The following is a 14,354-nucleotide window of genomic DNA, read 5'->3' as shown; positions in this document are numbered from 1 at the left end:
CCAGTGCAACGTTATCTTTTTTTTTTTTTTTTACCTGGGTTGGCAAGTCGACTGCTTGCTGGTCCTAAGATCTGATATGGATCTGAGAAACAAAAGGAGTAAGAATTATTGAGCACCTTTAATATCTCATTAGTTCCTCTACTTGTTCTCTTAGTTTTCATGATGCCAAATTGTCAAATGATTACAAAAATGCATTTTTGGTTACCTGGCTGAGGCCGAGTTTGTTCAGTGCTCTTAGATACATTCTGTGAGACCACAGTGGGGGAGCCTGGGAGAAAAAAAAACACAGGGTGAGCTCACATTGAGCTGATGTCACTTTACACATAGTTTCAAAGTTAGTTGCATCAGTATAAATGCTTAATACAGCATTAAAGTAATATGTCGTATAGAATTGATTCTCTAATCACTCTGGACTCTAATCCATCCAAGCCATCAATTCATACAACTTATGCTATACTGTATACTAAATATGTAGCAAAATGGCTTCACAATAATTCCAAACCGTTACACAATCTCAGTTAGAACCCTCTCTGCATTATGGTTTGCTTTAAATAGACTGAAAAACCATGTGTGCTCGATCAAACTTGGTAGATTTGCTCATTTATGTTTTCAATATTTTTGCATACGCACCTTTACCACTATGCACGTTGTTTGACCAGCCTGTCCTCCGTACAGCATCATATGAGGTGTCTGAGGAGAAGAACCATACAATTCTGTTGTTATTATTATTATTATTATACAATTTAGCAAATTAAGGTGATCACATATACAGTATATAATTCTCACCTAATTACTATTTACAGCACTATTTAAACAGCCCCTTCAAATCCCAACTAACTAAATAAAAATAGATAGCTTGTCCTTTCTTCTTTAAATGTAAGATGAATGAGGGCCAAAAATATAGAGCTGGTGTGGTTTTATCTGGCTTTCAGCATGGCCAAAAAAGGCTACCATAAATCATACTTAAGCAGATTTCAAAAGACATGCCAGATTTAAAAAACACACAGCACACAGACACTAAGGCAGAAAAGTGCTTATTGAAATATATACATATACACTGTATACACACATAAATGTATACACACATACTGTGGAACTTGTGTCTTTTAGAAAAAATGCCACATCAGTGCGACAAGAGTATCTACCTCTAAACTTTAAACGGTCCTTCTTTTCTGGTGTACTTTAAGTCACAGAAAGTCTCAAAAGTGAAAAAAGAGTGAAGAGGGAAAAATCATCAGACGGCAGAAAATCAAGGAGACACCTCTATATTTCCCATGGATGTTCTAGACAGACAAAGAATTCTCTTGTAAAGTTCAAAAACAGTCCCAGTGTGCCTTGAAGCATAGTGCTGTTTCCTCTGTTCCACACGGAAATTAGCCAGCGATCATTGCTAATTATTATCCCCATTCATTCAGACGGTCTGGCTGCCCTTCTGGCCTTAATGATGAAGTGACTGGTCGCTTTAGGCATCAAGTTGCACAAATTTTGACCAAGACATAGTAGTGAGGCCACAAAGACTAATAGCCAGTATGCAAAATCCAGAACATAGGACTTTTTTAGTTTCCTTCAAGGTTAGACAATTTCAATCTCTGCAATAAATCACTGGCACAAGATAGAACTGTAATAAAATTGAAACTTTTTTCCAAAAAAAAAAAAAAAAAAAAAAAAGCCATGTATGAAATCAAACTGATTTAAAATACCTGCAAGTTATGTTTATGCATTTCTATGTTTCTCCAGTCTAAGCAGTATCATAATTACTCCTGATGGAACCTTATTATCTGTTACTCTCTGGATTAACAAAATCCACATGCACAAAACTCAATACTGATTGTAACTCTACTAGTATTTAATTAAGAAACCTGACTGAGCACCTAGCAGCTGCCCCTGCTGACAGCTATGATCCAGCACTGCCATCTTCTGGTGACTATCCTTAGAACCCTGTTCTGGGTGGGTCTTAAATACATTAACTACTGAAAACAAAGTAAACGTTTGGCTTGGAATGAGTTAACAAAACTAAACGGCCCACTTCTTTCAAAATCACAACACATCTTCGGCCAACATTCCTCAGTGAAAACAAAACTGAGGGGATAGTGACCCTGCTTCAGAAGGCTTTCTGAAACTCGGAGACGAACAGAATAAGCACGGAGCGAGTTAAAAAAAATATGTTTCATTCAAAACTGTATGCATCAGAGCTGCGGATATATAAAAATAAACACATCATGATGTAATTCAGAAAATTATTATCAGTGTATCATTTAGTTGATATTGCACATATTGACAGCTAGTTATGCCTAATATTGAAACTGGTCTATTGCTATTTTACAGTAATTATTTTTCATTACTCTTTCTGGTCCTCATTACAGTTTTTTTTTTTCTTTCCTGCTCAACGTATCAATATCCTCATGTTTATCTTTGTCTCTGGAGTAATCTAGTATAAGACCTGGACCAACAGGGTAAAGAAGGATAGAGAGACGGAGGGAGCGAGTCCTGAGAGAGTTACGTTTCCTGCTTGCTGAGCCTGCACACACAACCTCTCTTTGTTTTCCTGGCCCCTTTTTTCCCTCGCTTTTTTTCACCCCCATCCACTGTGAAAAAACACACACCAGTCTACCTCCTTCCAGGAGAAGGCCCACAATCCAGTAGGGAATGAGCAAGAGAGAAAGAGAGAGAGAGAGAGAGAGAAAGAGAGAGAGAGAGAGTAGGGGGAGAAAAGAGAGTGAGTAGACGAAATACGTCGTCGGAATTTGAAAAGAAAACAGCGGCAGTGGATGTTACTACTGTCTGATAGGCCCAAAAGTGCTGGAGGTGGACTGATTTTAAATCTAGCCAAGGAAAGCCCGGCAATGGCTACTCAATAAGCTCCCAAAGCCCAAACACTGGGGATCTTAGAGGCTCCTGCTCCTAATTGACTTCTAATTTAAACTGACTCAAATGTCAGACATCTTGATTCAGAGAAGCTTACTTGCCATTTTATGTAACAGCATTGTTAAAGGTAATGGAACTGTCTGACCACGAGCTCAGAATTTTCTCACAGTGCTTTCCCACTGTGCTCACTTTGTTCATCTCAGCTGTGCTGCTCTGGGTGTGGTGGTTCCGCAGAGACCAGACTGCAGTGCGTCGAAAAACTGAGTCATTACACAACTAGCCAGCCATCTAGACTACCACCGTTCCTAAACCACGTGCTTCGCTCAGCATTACATAGTTACCAAAAAAGTTCTTTATTGCCTGGTTTGTCCTGCATGTTCATCCTAGTCCTGAAGACATGATGCTTCATCTCACAATTTAAAATGTACACTACTAAGGAATGAAAACTGTATATGATTTCTAAGTCGTATTTTTATTCTATTGTTCTGTGATTTCTTTAAACGGGGCATTAGTGGTTCAGTGGTAGGTTTCTCGCTTGCCATGCAGATGGACCAGGTTTTAGCCACTGGATGAAGTGCCGGTCCCAAGACCAAATTAAAATGGAAGGGTTGCGTCAGGAAGGGCATCTGCCATAAAACGTTTTCCCAGATTGTGTGCGGATTAACTCATCCGCTATGGCGACCCCTTGCTGGGAGCAGCCAAAAACCAAAAACAACACTTTCTATGATTCTTTAAATATCAAACTTAATAAACAGATATAGTACTATGCGAAAGTGACATACTTCTTCTTTCGCTTCCAAAGAGAAGCATGCTTAGTGCAGTACTGAGGAATAGTTCTCCACACTTCTCCACACTCTAAAGCCCTTTTCTTGGCTCTCATTTTTGGCAAGTTTTTGTCTTTCATTTTCAGTTCAGTCTCTGTACCTAAGCAGTTGCAGAGGAATGTTTTTTGTTCGTTTAACTGCACAATGACCAATGAATCATTCAATCATTAAAAATGTAATTCATGAACCAGTGAGAAACAGGTGCAGATGATGACAGATGATCCTGCCGGTGATGAGTATACTGGTGATGCTGTATGAAGTGGAACAGACGAGAGAGGAAATGAGGTTGCTGCTGAGGGTGTTACAATAACAACCAACTTTTAAATTGTATCTTTAGGTGCTTTGTAGCTTCTTGCAGTAAACCATTTGTTCTCATTTTTTAAATTTAAGCTACATCTTCTAATTTAATAAAAAGAAATGAGGGCTGGCTCACAAATTTTTCACAGTAATTTTACACAGTACATCATATATGTAACCCACTTGTTTTAACCAAAAACACTTAAACTTAAACACTTTTTTTCTATAATATATACTTAATAAATTGTATAATTTGTTTAATTAATCTATTTAGGCTTCCCCTCAAATGCATTCTGGGTTGAAAAAAGATTTACACACTGCATTCATTAAAGGTTAGCTGGTTTATGTTTTTTTTTTTTGTAAAAGGTTCAAAACTCTAAACTCTTGAGAAAACAATAATGAGAAAACAAGCTAAAAAATATTTTTGCACTTATATTAACCATAGAGTATGAACTGTAAAGGAATTTTACATTTACAGACAGCCAATGAAAACAAGATGAAAAAAAATACAGGGATGTTGTTTTAAGTTACACAAAAATTAGCTCCAACAATGTTCCAGCAGTGGCCTCTTTGTTACTGTCTAATCACCAGTGATGTTTGCACTAATGGCTCTAATGAGGGTTTTAGACGGTCCTCAGCATGCTTTTCCTTCAGCACTTATCAACAAAAACACTTTTCTGCACTCAGAAAGATACCATGGTGCAATCAGTGTTATTACAGGCCTGACAAAGGGTTTAAGCACTATGCAGGCATGGAAGAACAAAGATACCTTAAATTTAAAGTTACCGAAATGTGTCGCCAGTATTATGAATATTATTAAATTCCTTCTTTTCAGATTAGAATACCCATCTTTAAGCATAATGGAGCCAAAAAGCAAAACATCAACAGAGGCTGGTTAACCTGGGTCTCCTGGGTGAGTTCATGTTAAACCCTTAAACCTTATAATAACTAAAACTTACTTGTTTAGAACTGTAACAAATTTTGTGTGTATATATATATATATATATATATATATATATATATATATATATATATATATATATATATGAAGAGAGAGAGAATTTTGACCATATGCACAAGATATAAACCTCTTATGTGAGGCCGAAACAATTAGATAAAGTGGTCAAGAAAAACTGTAATACACTGTTATTCTCTATATTGATTGGTCAAAACATCACAAGTTTAGATTGATGTCATGTCTCATTCTGAATGTTGCTATAACAGCAACTAACACATACTGTAATACATACTTGTATATTGGACACTTAACAGACACAGAATATAAATTAAGTGTATAAACAATTATAAACAGAGGTAATAACAGGAAATGGATGCCATTACACAACATTAAATGTAAATATAAATAGAGTTTAAAAAAGAAATATAAAACACATTTGGAGATGCTGTGAGAAGAAAATAAGTAACCTCAGTGTGGTTTCAATCACTTCGCTTTGTGCTGATCCTCATCATTGACTAATATATTATTTTTCTATAACAACATTTTCCTATTGTTTTAGTCTCAAATAATGTCACTAAAGATTTAGAATAAAACTCAGAAATTCATCAGAAATGCAAAGTGTTACTTGGAGAGGGATTTTATAAATCTAATTTTCTCATTTTATTTCCAGCTTTAAGGCAAATTTAAAGCCTGCCCCTCGCCCTGACCTCAACTACTGTATATGTGACATCCCATACAAATTGCCTTGTGCAAAAATTCCATTTTTTAATGTGATTTTAATGCTAGGATATATGACAGAAGAGAATTACTCAGCATCACAGAACAATTGCAATAAGAGTGCACAGAATCATGGGATAATTTTATACTGAGAAACACAATTCAGATCAACACACTCTAAAGTGCATTTAATAAAAATTTAAATGGTAATCTTAACAAAAAATAAATTAATAAATATAGGACCTTTAAAGATTATTTTGCTTGATGTACACAGAACCCAGTATATGCAACAAGTACACAATCATTTAGTATAGCTATATTGTATACTATATGTTTGCTTGATAATTTAGACAATGATAATCTTTGTGACAATGAGAATGGCTTCATTTTTATTCTTGGAAAATTGGTTATTCAACAAATCATAGCATGATTTCATAATGAACAATTAAAGAAAACAAAAAGCCAAAAACAACTTTCTAGTGCCACCTTAAAAACACAAATAATAATAATAATAATAATAATAATAATAATAATAAGTATTATAATTATTATTATTATAAAGCACCATGATGCTCAAACCATTGCTTTTCACCAAACACACACAATCTAAAACTAATATTGTCTAATATATACAAACGAGGGAACACAACAGTCCATTTAACTAAGCGGTTCTACTCTGTTATTGTGGCCGGGACTTTCAGTATTCAAACCTACACAAACGCAAACCACTCACTCAAATCATATTCCGTCCCTTTTTATTGGGGCCTATGACACCTGTCTCTCAACTCCGTATCTGTTCCTCTCAGTCACTCTCTCTCCCTCCATCTCCCTCACTGTTTGGCTTTGAGAACCAAGGCACGTGTCTTTTGTCTTGCTAATTCTCTGCCCTGTGAAAGGTCCTCGACCTGCACTTCACATTCAGGTGGAAGCTGAATGCCTGACTCAACAGCCACGCTGTCTTTATTTACACGGAACAAAAACAGCACCTGCTGCGTGCCCATTGTACACACACTCAGACAGAAAGAGAGAAAGCGATGATGGAGACTGAGAGCTCATTGATCAGTTATAGCTGTATTACTCTCTACTCCTTTAACATCTGCAGGTATTGATAAGAAGATTAATGTCTTTGTGTTTAAAGCTGATGAATTACGTTGACCTGTAACTGCTGCTGAGGGTAATGAGTTGGTCTCATGTATTAAACTAAATGAAAATTCATTAAGAAAGCATTTACACAGGAAATGTGACATTCATGAATATTCAGTTAGTGTGGAAAGACATTCGTATTACATCACATTTCCTGAGACTGGGTGAATTTACAGTATGTATAAGGTCCATGTGAATGAGAATCATCTTCAAAATTGTGTAATTACTGATTATGCCTATTTTTAATCCTAGAGTATGGTGTCAATTTAAAATAGCTAATTTATTTCAATTACACACATAAATATAATGTAAATTGTGAAACAGGTTGCCAAATGTGTTATATTATTGCCTTGAAAATGCGATTTAAGCCAAATAAAAAAAATAAGGAAAAGGACAAAAGTAATGGCACTGTACTGTATATACAAAATAAGTTTCATTTAATGTAAGGCTAGCTGATGTACTATAGTACAAGGGCTGAGCTGGATTACTTACAGATTTGGTGCACCACCATCACACATAGACCCCCAAGATTTTATTGTTTTATATAAAATAAAGTACAATAACATAGAAGATTATTGCTATGATTATTTCCATAATATTATTGCCATGAATGCACTTTGTAAATGGTGACTAATTGGAAAAAAAAAAAAAAAAAATCAGTTTGGCTTATGAGAAAATTTTTATCCAGCTTTAAAAAGTAAATAATATATAAGTCCGTTATTTTTATCTATTTAAACATAATTTCAAGCACAACAGTAAGCTGCAAAGAGTAAAGCATGCCAGTCTATCCTACCTTCTTTGGCAGCCAGACGAGGAGACTGGTCAGTGTGAGATGGTGCATTATATGATAGTGATGAGCTACCTGCAAAATATAAGAGAATAAACTATTTAAAGATATGTACCGAATGCTAGACGGGTACTAGAAAGCCCATCATGTTTATTAATGTGTTATAACAGAGTAAGTACAGTGTAATTACTGCAGAGATTTGTCACAATTCCAAACTGCCACTAAAAAAATTTTGTTTAAACAAGATCAAAATCCAAATTTAGGCATAATCAAAAAATGCACTGTTAATCAATGGACACAAAGTACAGAAATGATACTAGTGATATATTTTGGGGGTGTGCTAGGGATAAAGGGTGCCTGAAAGCATATGTCTTATGGGGGAAGTCGAGGGGACTTTGCACACATATTTTAACCTCCAGGCCCCTCACCCCCCAACACTGCGGTGTTGAGACCCCAGAACAGGGCAGCCATTGTGTCGGGTGCGATCCCCATGCAGCAATCAAACACTGCTGCCCCAAAAGAAAAATAAACCCCCACATGGCCGTCGGCAAGAGAGAGAGAGAGAGAGCGTCAAAGGAAAGGAAAAGACAAACAGACACACAGAGAAAAACAGATCAAGTGTAACACAGCCTGGAGTAAGATCTAAAGGCTAATTCACACTGAAAACATGTCTGTTTTAGCCTTCTGTCTTTGCACACTTTCATTTACAATCCACACCAACCATATAAACTGCATGAATCTGTCAAAATAACAGCCTGTTCTTGCTGTTCTATCGATCTAATGACAGTCACATTTTAATCCATTTAAAAGTATGTTTAAAATAATAATTTACAATGTTCTCTGTGATGGTATCCCATACAGGGTTTATTCCGACCTCTTAATCAGTCTACCTGTGATCAGCTCAGTATCCACCATGACTATGCCTGGGATACATCAGTTACTTCAACTTAATTAGTAAACAATCTACAGCATCAAAACTGCATGGGGAATATATCTGCAGAGCAACTAAACTGGCAAAACTAACAATTTACAAACATTTTATACATAAGCAGTGTTAAAAAAAAAAAAAAAAAAAGGATATACTTGGAAACTTTAAACTGCTGCTATCATACTCACACACCATATTTTTACACATATTTTCTTTAATATTTTTATATTTCAGTAAAGAAAATATTGAAAATTTGTTGTGTTCCTGTGTTATATTTACATTTCTATTTAAATTTTGTAACTTTTATAAATTTGTACTAAGTTTGTATTTTATTTTTATAGAAAATTCTATATTAAGTTTAATTGTAATCTCTAGCTTAATATTTTCATTGTACTTGAATCTTTCTATTTTAGGTCATAGACAGTTGTATAAACATTACACTGGTTGATGTTTATAAAATCGGGATACTTAAAGAATCTAACGCAAAATGAATCAACACCTAGGTATCATCATAATATTGTGTCGGGTGATCCCTGGTGATTTCCATCCCTACAATAACATATAGAAAATAAAATAAAAAGAGCTTTAGTGTAAAAATGTGCCTTTACTGAATTTTTTGCACATATATATATATATATATATATATATATATATATATATATATATATATATATCATTATCAACGTCGTCATTCTCATCATCAATGACTACTACTGTACATCTGTGCAATTTACAGTACCCTAGCCAGTGCACCTTATAACATATTACTTGGGAGGTGTGACGAAACAGTACCACCCGTGTCGACATACAGTAAAAATCTTAAACTATTCTAAAGGAAAGATATATGAACATATGAAAGTAGTTAACATATTGACACAGAATCAATAAAACAGCCAAAAGAGTCATGATTTATCTTCAAAACTGCGAAAATACTGTATATTGCCATACAAGCTTTTGAGAATATTGTTTGTTTGTGGCTTTCCTGACAACGTTCTACAGTTCATTTTCCTTTGTAGGATGAATTCCAGAAAGCTTTGATGATGTTCTTTCAGTAAAATGGCTTGATCCTTTCAATATGCACATTCTGTTATGTAATAACATGTATGTAACAAATGAATGATGCTCCTATGTAGCAATGATTCATTATTTTTTCTTTTTAACTGATGTGTCATTTGTGGTGACCATAAATGATAGATGCAAAACAAAATGTTTGTAAAGAATATTGGGTATCTGCTGTACATAGTTATCTACAGTGCATGTCTTTTACAGCAACAGGAACTGTCTGCCATGTTTGCCTCGACTCCATATGTATATAGAAGAGGGCCAAGACCCATCTGCTGAGGATCTGGACACCTGCATAAGTCATCATAACTCCTCATAATACCAAATTTTGTCTTCCCTCTCTTTCTCCTTACTGCTCCTAAGAATCAGTTCTCTTTTGGCACGACTTCTTCTGCTTGGCTCTGAGACATGCAAGATATGCACTGACACACATACTGTATACACTCGCAGTCAGAGCATTCTGTTGGTATTTATTTCCATCGAATCACAGATACGAAGAACACACACTCATTCGAGGATAACACAGATACAAGGAACACACACACGGATTACAGAGAATGGTGCTAATTTTCACAATCACCAACAGCTGGTTAACATTAGTAGGCAGATCAATAAAATTCAACAAGCACAAGAAATAGAAAAAGAGGTAGGAAAAAAAAAGAAAAACAAAAAGAGTAAAGCTGCACACATGTTTATGGGTTGTGTAAACTTCCAAGGCCTTAGAATGCTGGACACTGGGTTTGTCTCAGCAGTGTGTCCTTTTTGTTACTACTGTCGCAGAGTGTGTAAAAAATTCAATCTCACACTTTCTCTCTCTCTCTCTCACACACACACACACACACTCACTAACTCTGTTTTGTCTGCTGATTGTTCTAAAGAAGCTGATACAATGCTAGCGGTTCACCTCCGCTCCACTCTTGGCTGTAATTTAAACAAATTCTCAAATTGCAGCCAAATTGAAAGCACATTGGTGAGTGGGCGGCAATCGCGCACAAAAATCTGGATAAGTGACCGATGGCGAAACCAAAATAATGCAGGAGCAGGCCACGCTACTTTACTCCAATATGCACTAGCAGCCTGCAGCATCGGTGCATGCGGCAAGAGATTCAATCTACTTTCCATGAGATCCAGATTTGAGTCGAGGCCTGGTGATGGAGCACATGTTTAGATTTCCTGTCTGCATCTGACTGTATCTGGCGCTCTGTTTAGATCATCGTATGTACGCACATACACTTTCTTGCGTCTCGATATTCGAATTTGTGTGCGTGTCTACTAAGCACAAAGATGTCTGTGTGTGTGTGTGTCTGTGTGTTAGTCAGCAGCAGCAAAGCTGTTCTAGCAGTGTGGCCCGAGGCTGGAAGACTGCTGACCTTACCCTGCTCTGTTGTGTATAAGCCTAATGGCATGCTGGAATGTTAATCGGACTTTCAATAAATAGAACTAAACACATACAGATTTGTGTAAAGAATAATTATACAGTGTGCCGTCAGCTTTAGGAGACACCTTACAGACTGCGCGTGTAGTATGAGGGAAACCAGAACGTTCTGGACAGATTCCTTATTTGTCTGTGATTGTGTTTGTTTGTGTTTTCAGCGGAAAAAAAAGATTAGCTTATGTTCCATATCTCAGGGGTCTGAGAGTCAGCCACACCCTGGTAAATATATACACACACTCACAATCATCCCTACACTATCAATAGCGATCTCGGATCACACTCGAACATAACTAGAAGCAACACAATGTGCATTTCTCCAACAGTGCACACACACACTGTAACAGACAATGCCACTATGCCTCTGTCTGGCAAATAAGGTAAACCGAAAATTTCGGTGCAGGTTTGTCTTTTTTATTTCATATGTTTGTTATTTTTTTTCTTTTTAACTCAGGAGTCCAGCCAGAGCGATTGAACTTGCCAAGCGGTGGATTTTGAATCATTTCTTCACTTTCCAAAGTACACACAGGCAAAATCAAAAGCAGTTTCAGGCAGATCCACAATGGCCCACACTTAAGCTGTGGCTCAGTTCTGCAGCAACCGTCCTTAATGAAAACTCCAAACGGCAGGATCTCCTGAGAAAGGAAAAAAAGCATCCAGAAAATGCTCTGCCCTGCAGCTCACAATGCCTCCGTTATGCTCTCGATCCGTACGCAGGCCCTCGGCTCAGCTAGCCGCACAAAACTGTTGACACCCACGGAATTAAGTTCCCATTACCTCACGCTGCTGAGTCTATTGGCCTGTTTTATTTTTCCTCCTTTTTTTTTTTTTTTTTTAGAACGGCTGCTTTTAAGCACCAGGCCTCCACCCACCTTGGAGCTGAGCTGCTGTCATAGTGTTGGGATGGGCCAGCTGTTTCTCTCATCCCGTTTTGGTCCAACACCACTGGGGCCTGACCTTTTAGAGGATGCTCAGCTAACACTCAGGATGCCTGCTCTGCCTTTTTTTTTTTTTTAAAGTAATCTGTACCCTGTGCTTTCATCTGACCTCAAAAGCCAAAGCGATCAGATTGAAGGTCTGGACCATAACCTCAAGCAACTTCCCCAACTTGGTCCAGATGACAGCACATGTACTGATGCGCCACCTCGGCAACGTGCTGCTCATAGAATAAATTGACCAATCGGGGTTGGGGGTGAAAGCCGCCAGAGGAGCTCTGCCAAAACATGAAGCGCTATAATGTAAGAAAGCCCCTGGAAGAGAAATGAGGCAGACTCCCTCCATTGTAAATTAAGGATAAACTTTACCGTGCAGTGCGGAGACAGGGGCCTTGCCTGGCAGGCTCCTGAGGCCATGCACCTGGATCTAGTCTAGGCCTGCCCATGGCTGAGGGCACACAGAAGGGGAGTAAATTTGGTTGGGATAGTTATCAAAATTTTTCATGGTCGCGGCAGCTCTGCCAAGCAAAACGTGGCTGTCCTGAGGAGTTATGGGGATGAGAACAGCCAGGAATGGCCACTAGGCTGAAAACTATTAAATGGAAGAATGGCGCTCTAACTACATGGTCTAACGTGCTAAATCTGTCTTTTATGTCTGATTCCACTACACTGCGGTTTAGATTAATCAGAGAAAACCTGTGTATAGTTTAAATTTGTGGTTGCCATGTTCTGGCACTAATTCAAATTGCCACAGTATGCCTTATCTTGTAGAAAAGAAATTCATCCATGCCTTAAAAAAAAGATACAGCTAAAAACTCCTGTACAGGGTAGCAGGAAGCCTGAAACCTATCCCAGGGGACTTGGGGCGCAGGGCAGCGTACACCCTGGACATGTGCTTGTGCTAGCTTATTGCAGGGCACACACGCTCACACATGCCCTCACTCACTACGGGAAATTTGCAAATGCTATTTAGCCTAATCTGCATGTCTTTGGACTGTGGAAGAAAAATGAGGCACCTAAGGAAACCCACCAAGCACGGGGAGAACATTCATATAACTCCTTACACAAAGACTCGAAGGTGGGAATAAACTTCACCCCTAGCCCTAAAATATGACATTCTTTTAAGACAGCAATTGAGAAACCATGTTCGGAAACACAATTATTCTGGCCAAATTTTGTTTATTGCTATTCCTTCATCCAAGAACTCAAATCACTGCCAAACATTGTACAATTATAACTTTATTACTTATGTAGCTTGGTTTCTCAACACCCCATTAATTCTTACTTGCTTTGCTTTAAATGTCTCCTGGGACTATTTGTAATCATTTGACTCTGGGAAAACGATTTAGCAGGTGACAGTATTGTAAATTGACATCAGTGTCTATGCTCTTTCCACAAGCCAAACAATTATTTAGCCTCTATTCTGGCAGAAATATGAGCTTCATTGAACCAGGACATTTGATATCAGCATTAGATTTTCTTTTCTTTTCTATCAGTGCTGTTTTCTATTAGACATCTCTAGCGATGTGTTCCTGAGTTCAAAGCGGCGCTTTAATGTTCAGGCTTCTATTGTATTTCAAGTGGTTAGCGATTTCACATGGCAGGCATTATATCTGACCACAAGCCCTGTCACACTCGCTCAGAAATTACAGCATATCAGCTAATGCCCAATATGTTGAACTGGATAACCTAAGCTGTATTCCTTGGTGTTTCGTGGTATTTCCTTTCCAAACAAGATCCATGAAAAGGACCAGAGTGATATAAAGAATATAAATAATAATAAAATTAAAATACAAGTATTTACGTATGAGAGTTCCTAAAAACTTCAACTATAATTATAAAGAATTTCCTTTTATAATGTCCTCCACAACAATCAGCTCAACACACTCAGCTCTGTTTGACTTTACCCTTCTCCACCCGAATGTTGGAATGATTTATGGGTTTCCTTTTGAGCTTTAAGGTTTTTCCTCATGTTATCTCAAGGGGATCGTCCTTGACACTGTCACCTCTGCTCATTAAATATATATCCAGTTTTCTCTCAAGCTTCTTTTTGACAACAGTGCTTTATAAATGAAATTGAATTTGGAAAACCAGGCATGGAGTGAAATGTATCTACAGGTAGAAACTATTAATCACAAAGTAGCAGAGACACACTTACTTTCCCTGAGGTAATTAAGATGTGAGAGCAGGACTTCGGCATTGTAGACAGTGGTGAGTCTCAGGAAATCCTCTTTGCTCATCTTACACAGTTCCTTGCCGTCCGTGTTTTGGAACATGGCCGTGTCGATTTCCAGGAGGCCATACTCTTTTACAGCCCAGTCGAGCCACTGCCGTACATGATCGGGGGACCACAGAGAAGGATCTGGGGAAAAAAATGAGGACAGGTTGAAAATCACTGCTGTATAT

General features: G+C 37.5%; 1 protein-coding gene across 4 annotated transcripts in view; it reads right to left on the bottom strand.

Moving 5' to 3' along the window:
- fli1 (Fli-1 proto-oncogene, ETS transcription factor) overlaps positions 1-14,354 on the bottom strand; it is a 30,013-nt gene that overhangs the window by 2,913 nt on the left and 12,746 nt on the right. For 3 of the 4 annotated variants that reach the window (XM_053500087.1, XM_053500090.1, XM_053500088.1), the window contains 5 exons: positions 14,107-14,310; positions 7,598-7,666; positions 631-690; positions 206-268; positions 35-82 (listed from right to left, as the gene is read on the bottom strand). In XM_053500087.1, coding sequence (XP_053356062.1) covers positions 35-82; positions 206-268; positions 631-690; positions 7,598-7,666; positions 14,107-14,310 — 444 coding nt within the window. The remainder of the gene's footprint in view (positions 1-34; positions 83-205; positions 269-630; positions 691-7,597; positions 7,667-14,106; positions 14,311-14,354) is intronic. The other variant, XM_053500089.1, reaches the window with a different exon arrangement.

The sequence above is a fragment of the Clarias gariepinus genome, chromosome 7, assembly GCF_024256425.1.
Source record: "Clarias gariepinus isolate MV-2021 ecotype Netherlands chromosome 7, CGAR_prim_01v2, whole genome shotgun sequence".
NCBI lineage: Eukaryota > Metazoa > Chordata > Actinopteri > Siluriformes > Clariidae > Clarias > Clarias gariepinus.
This window is presented reverse-complemented; position numbering and strand designations above follow the sequence as displayed.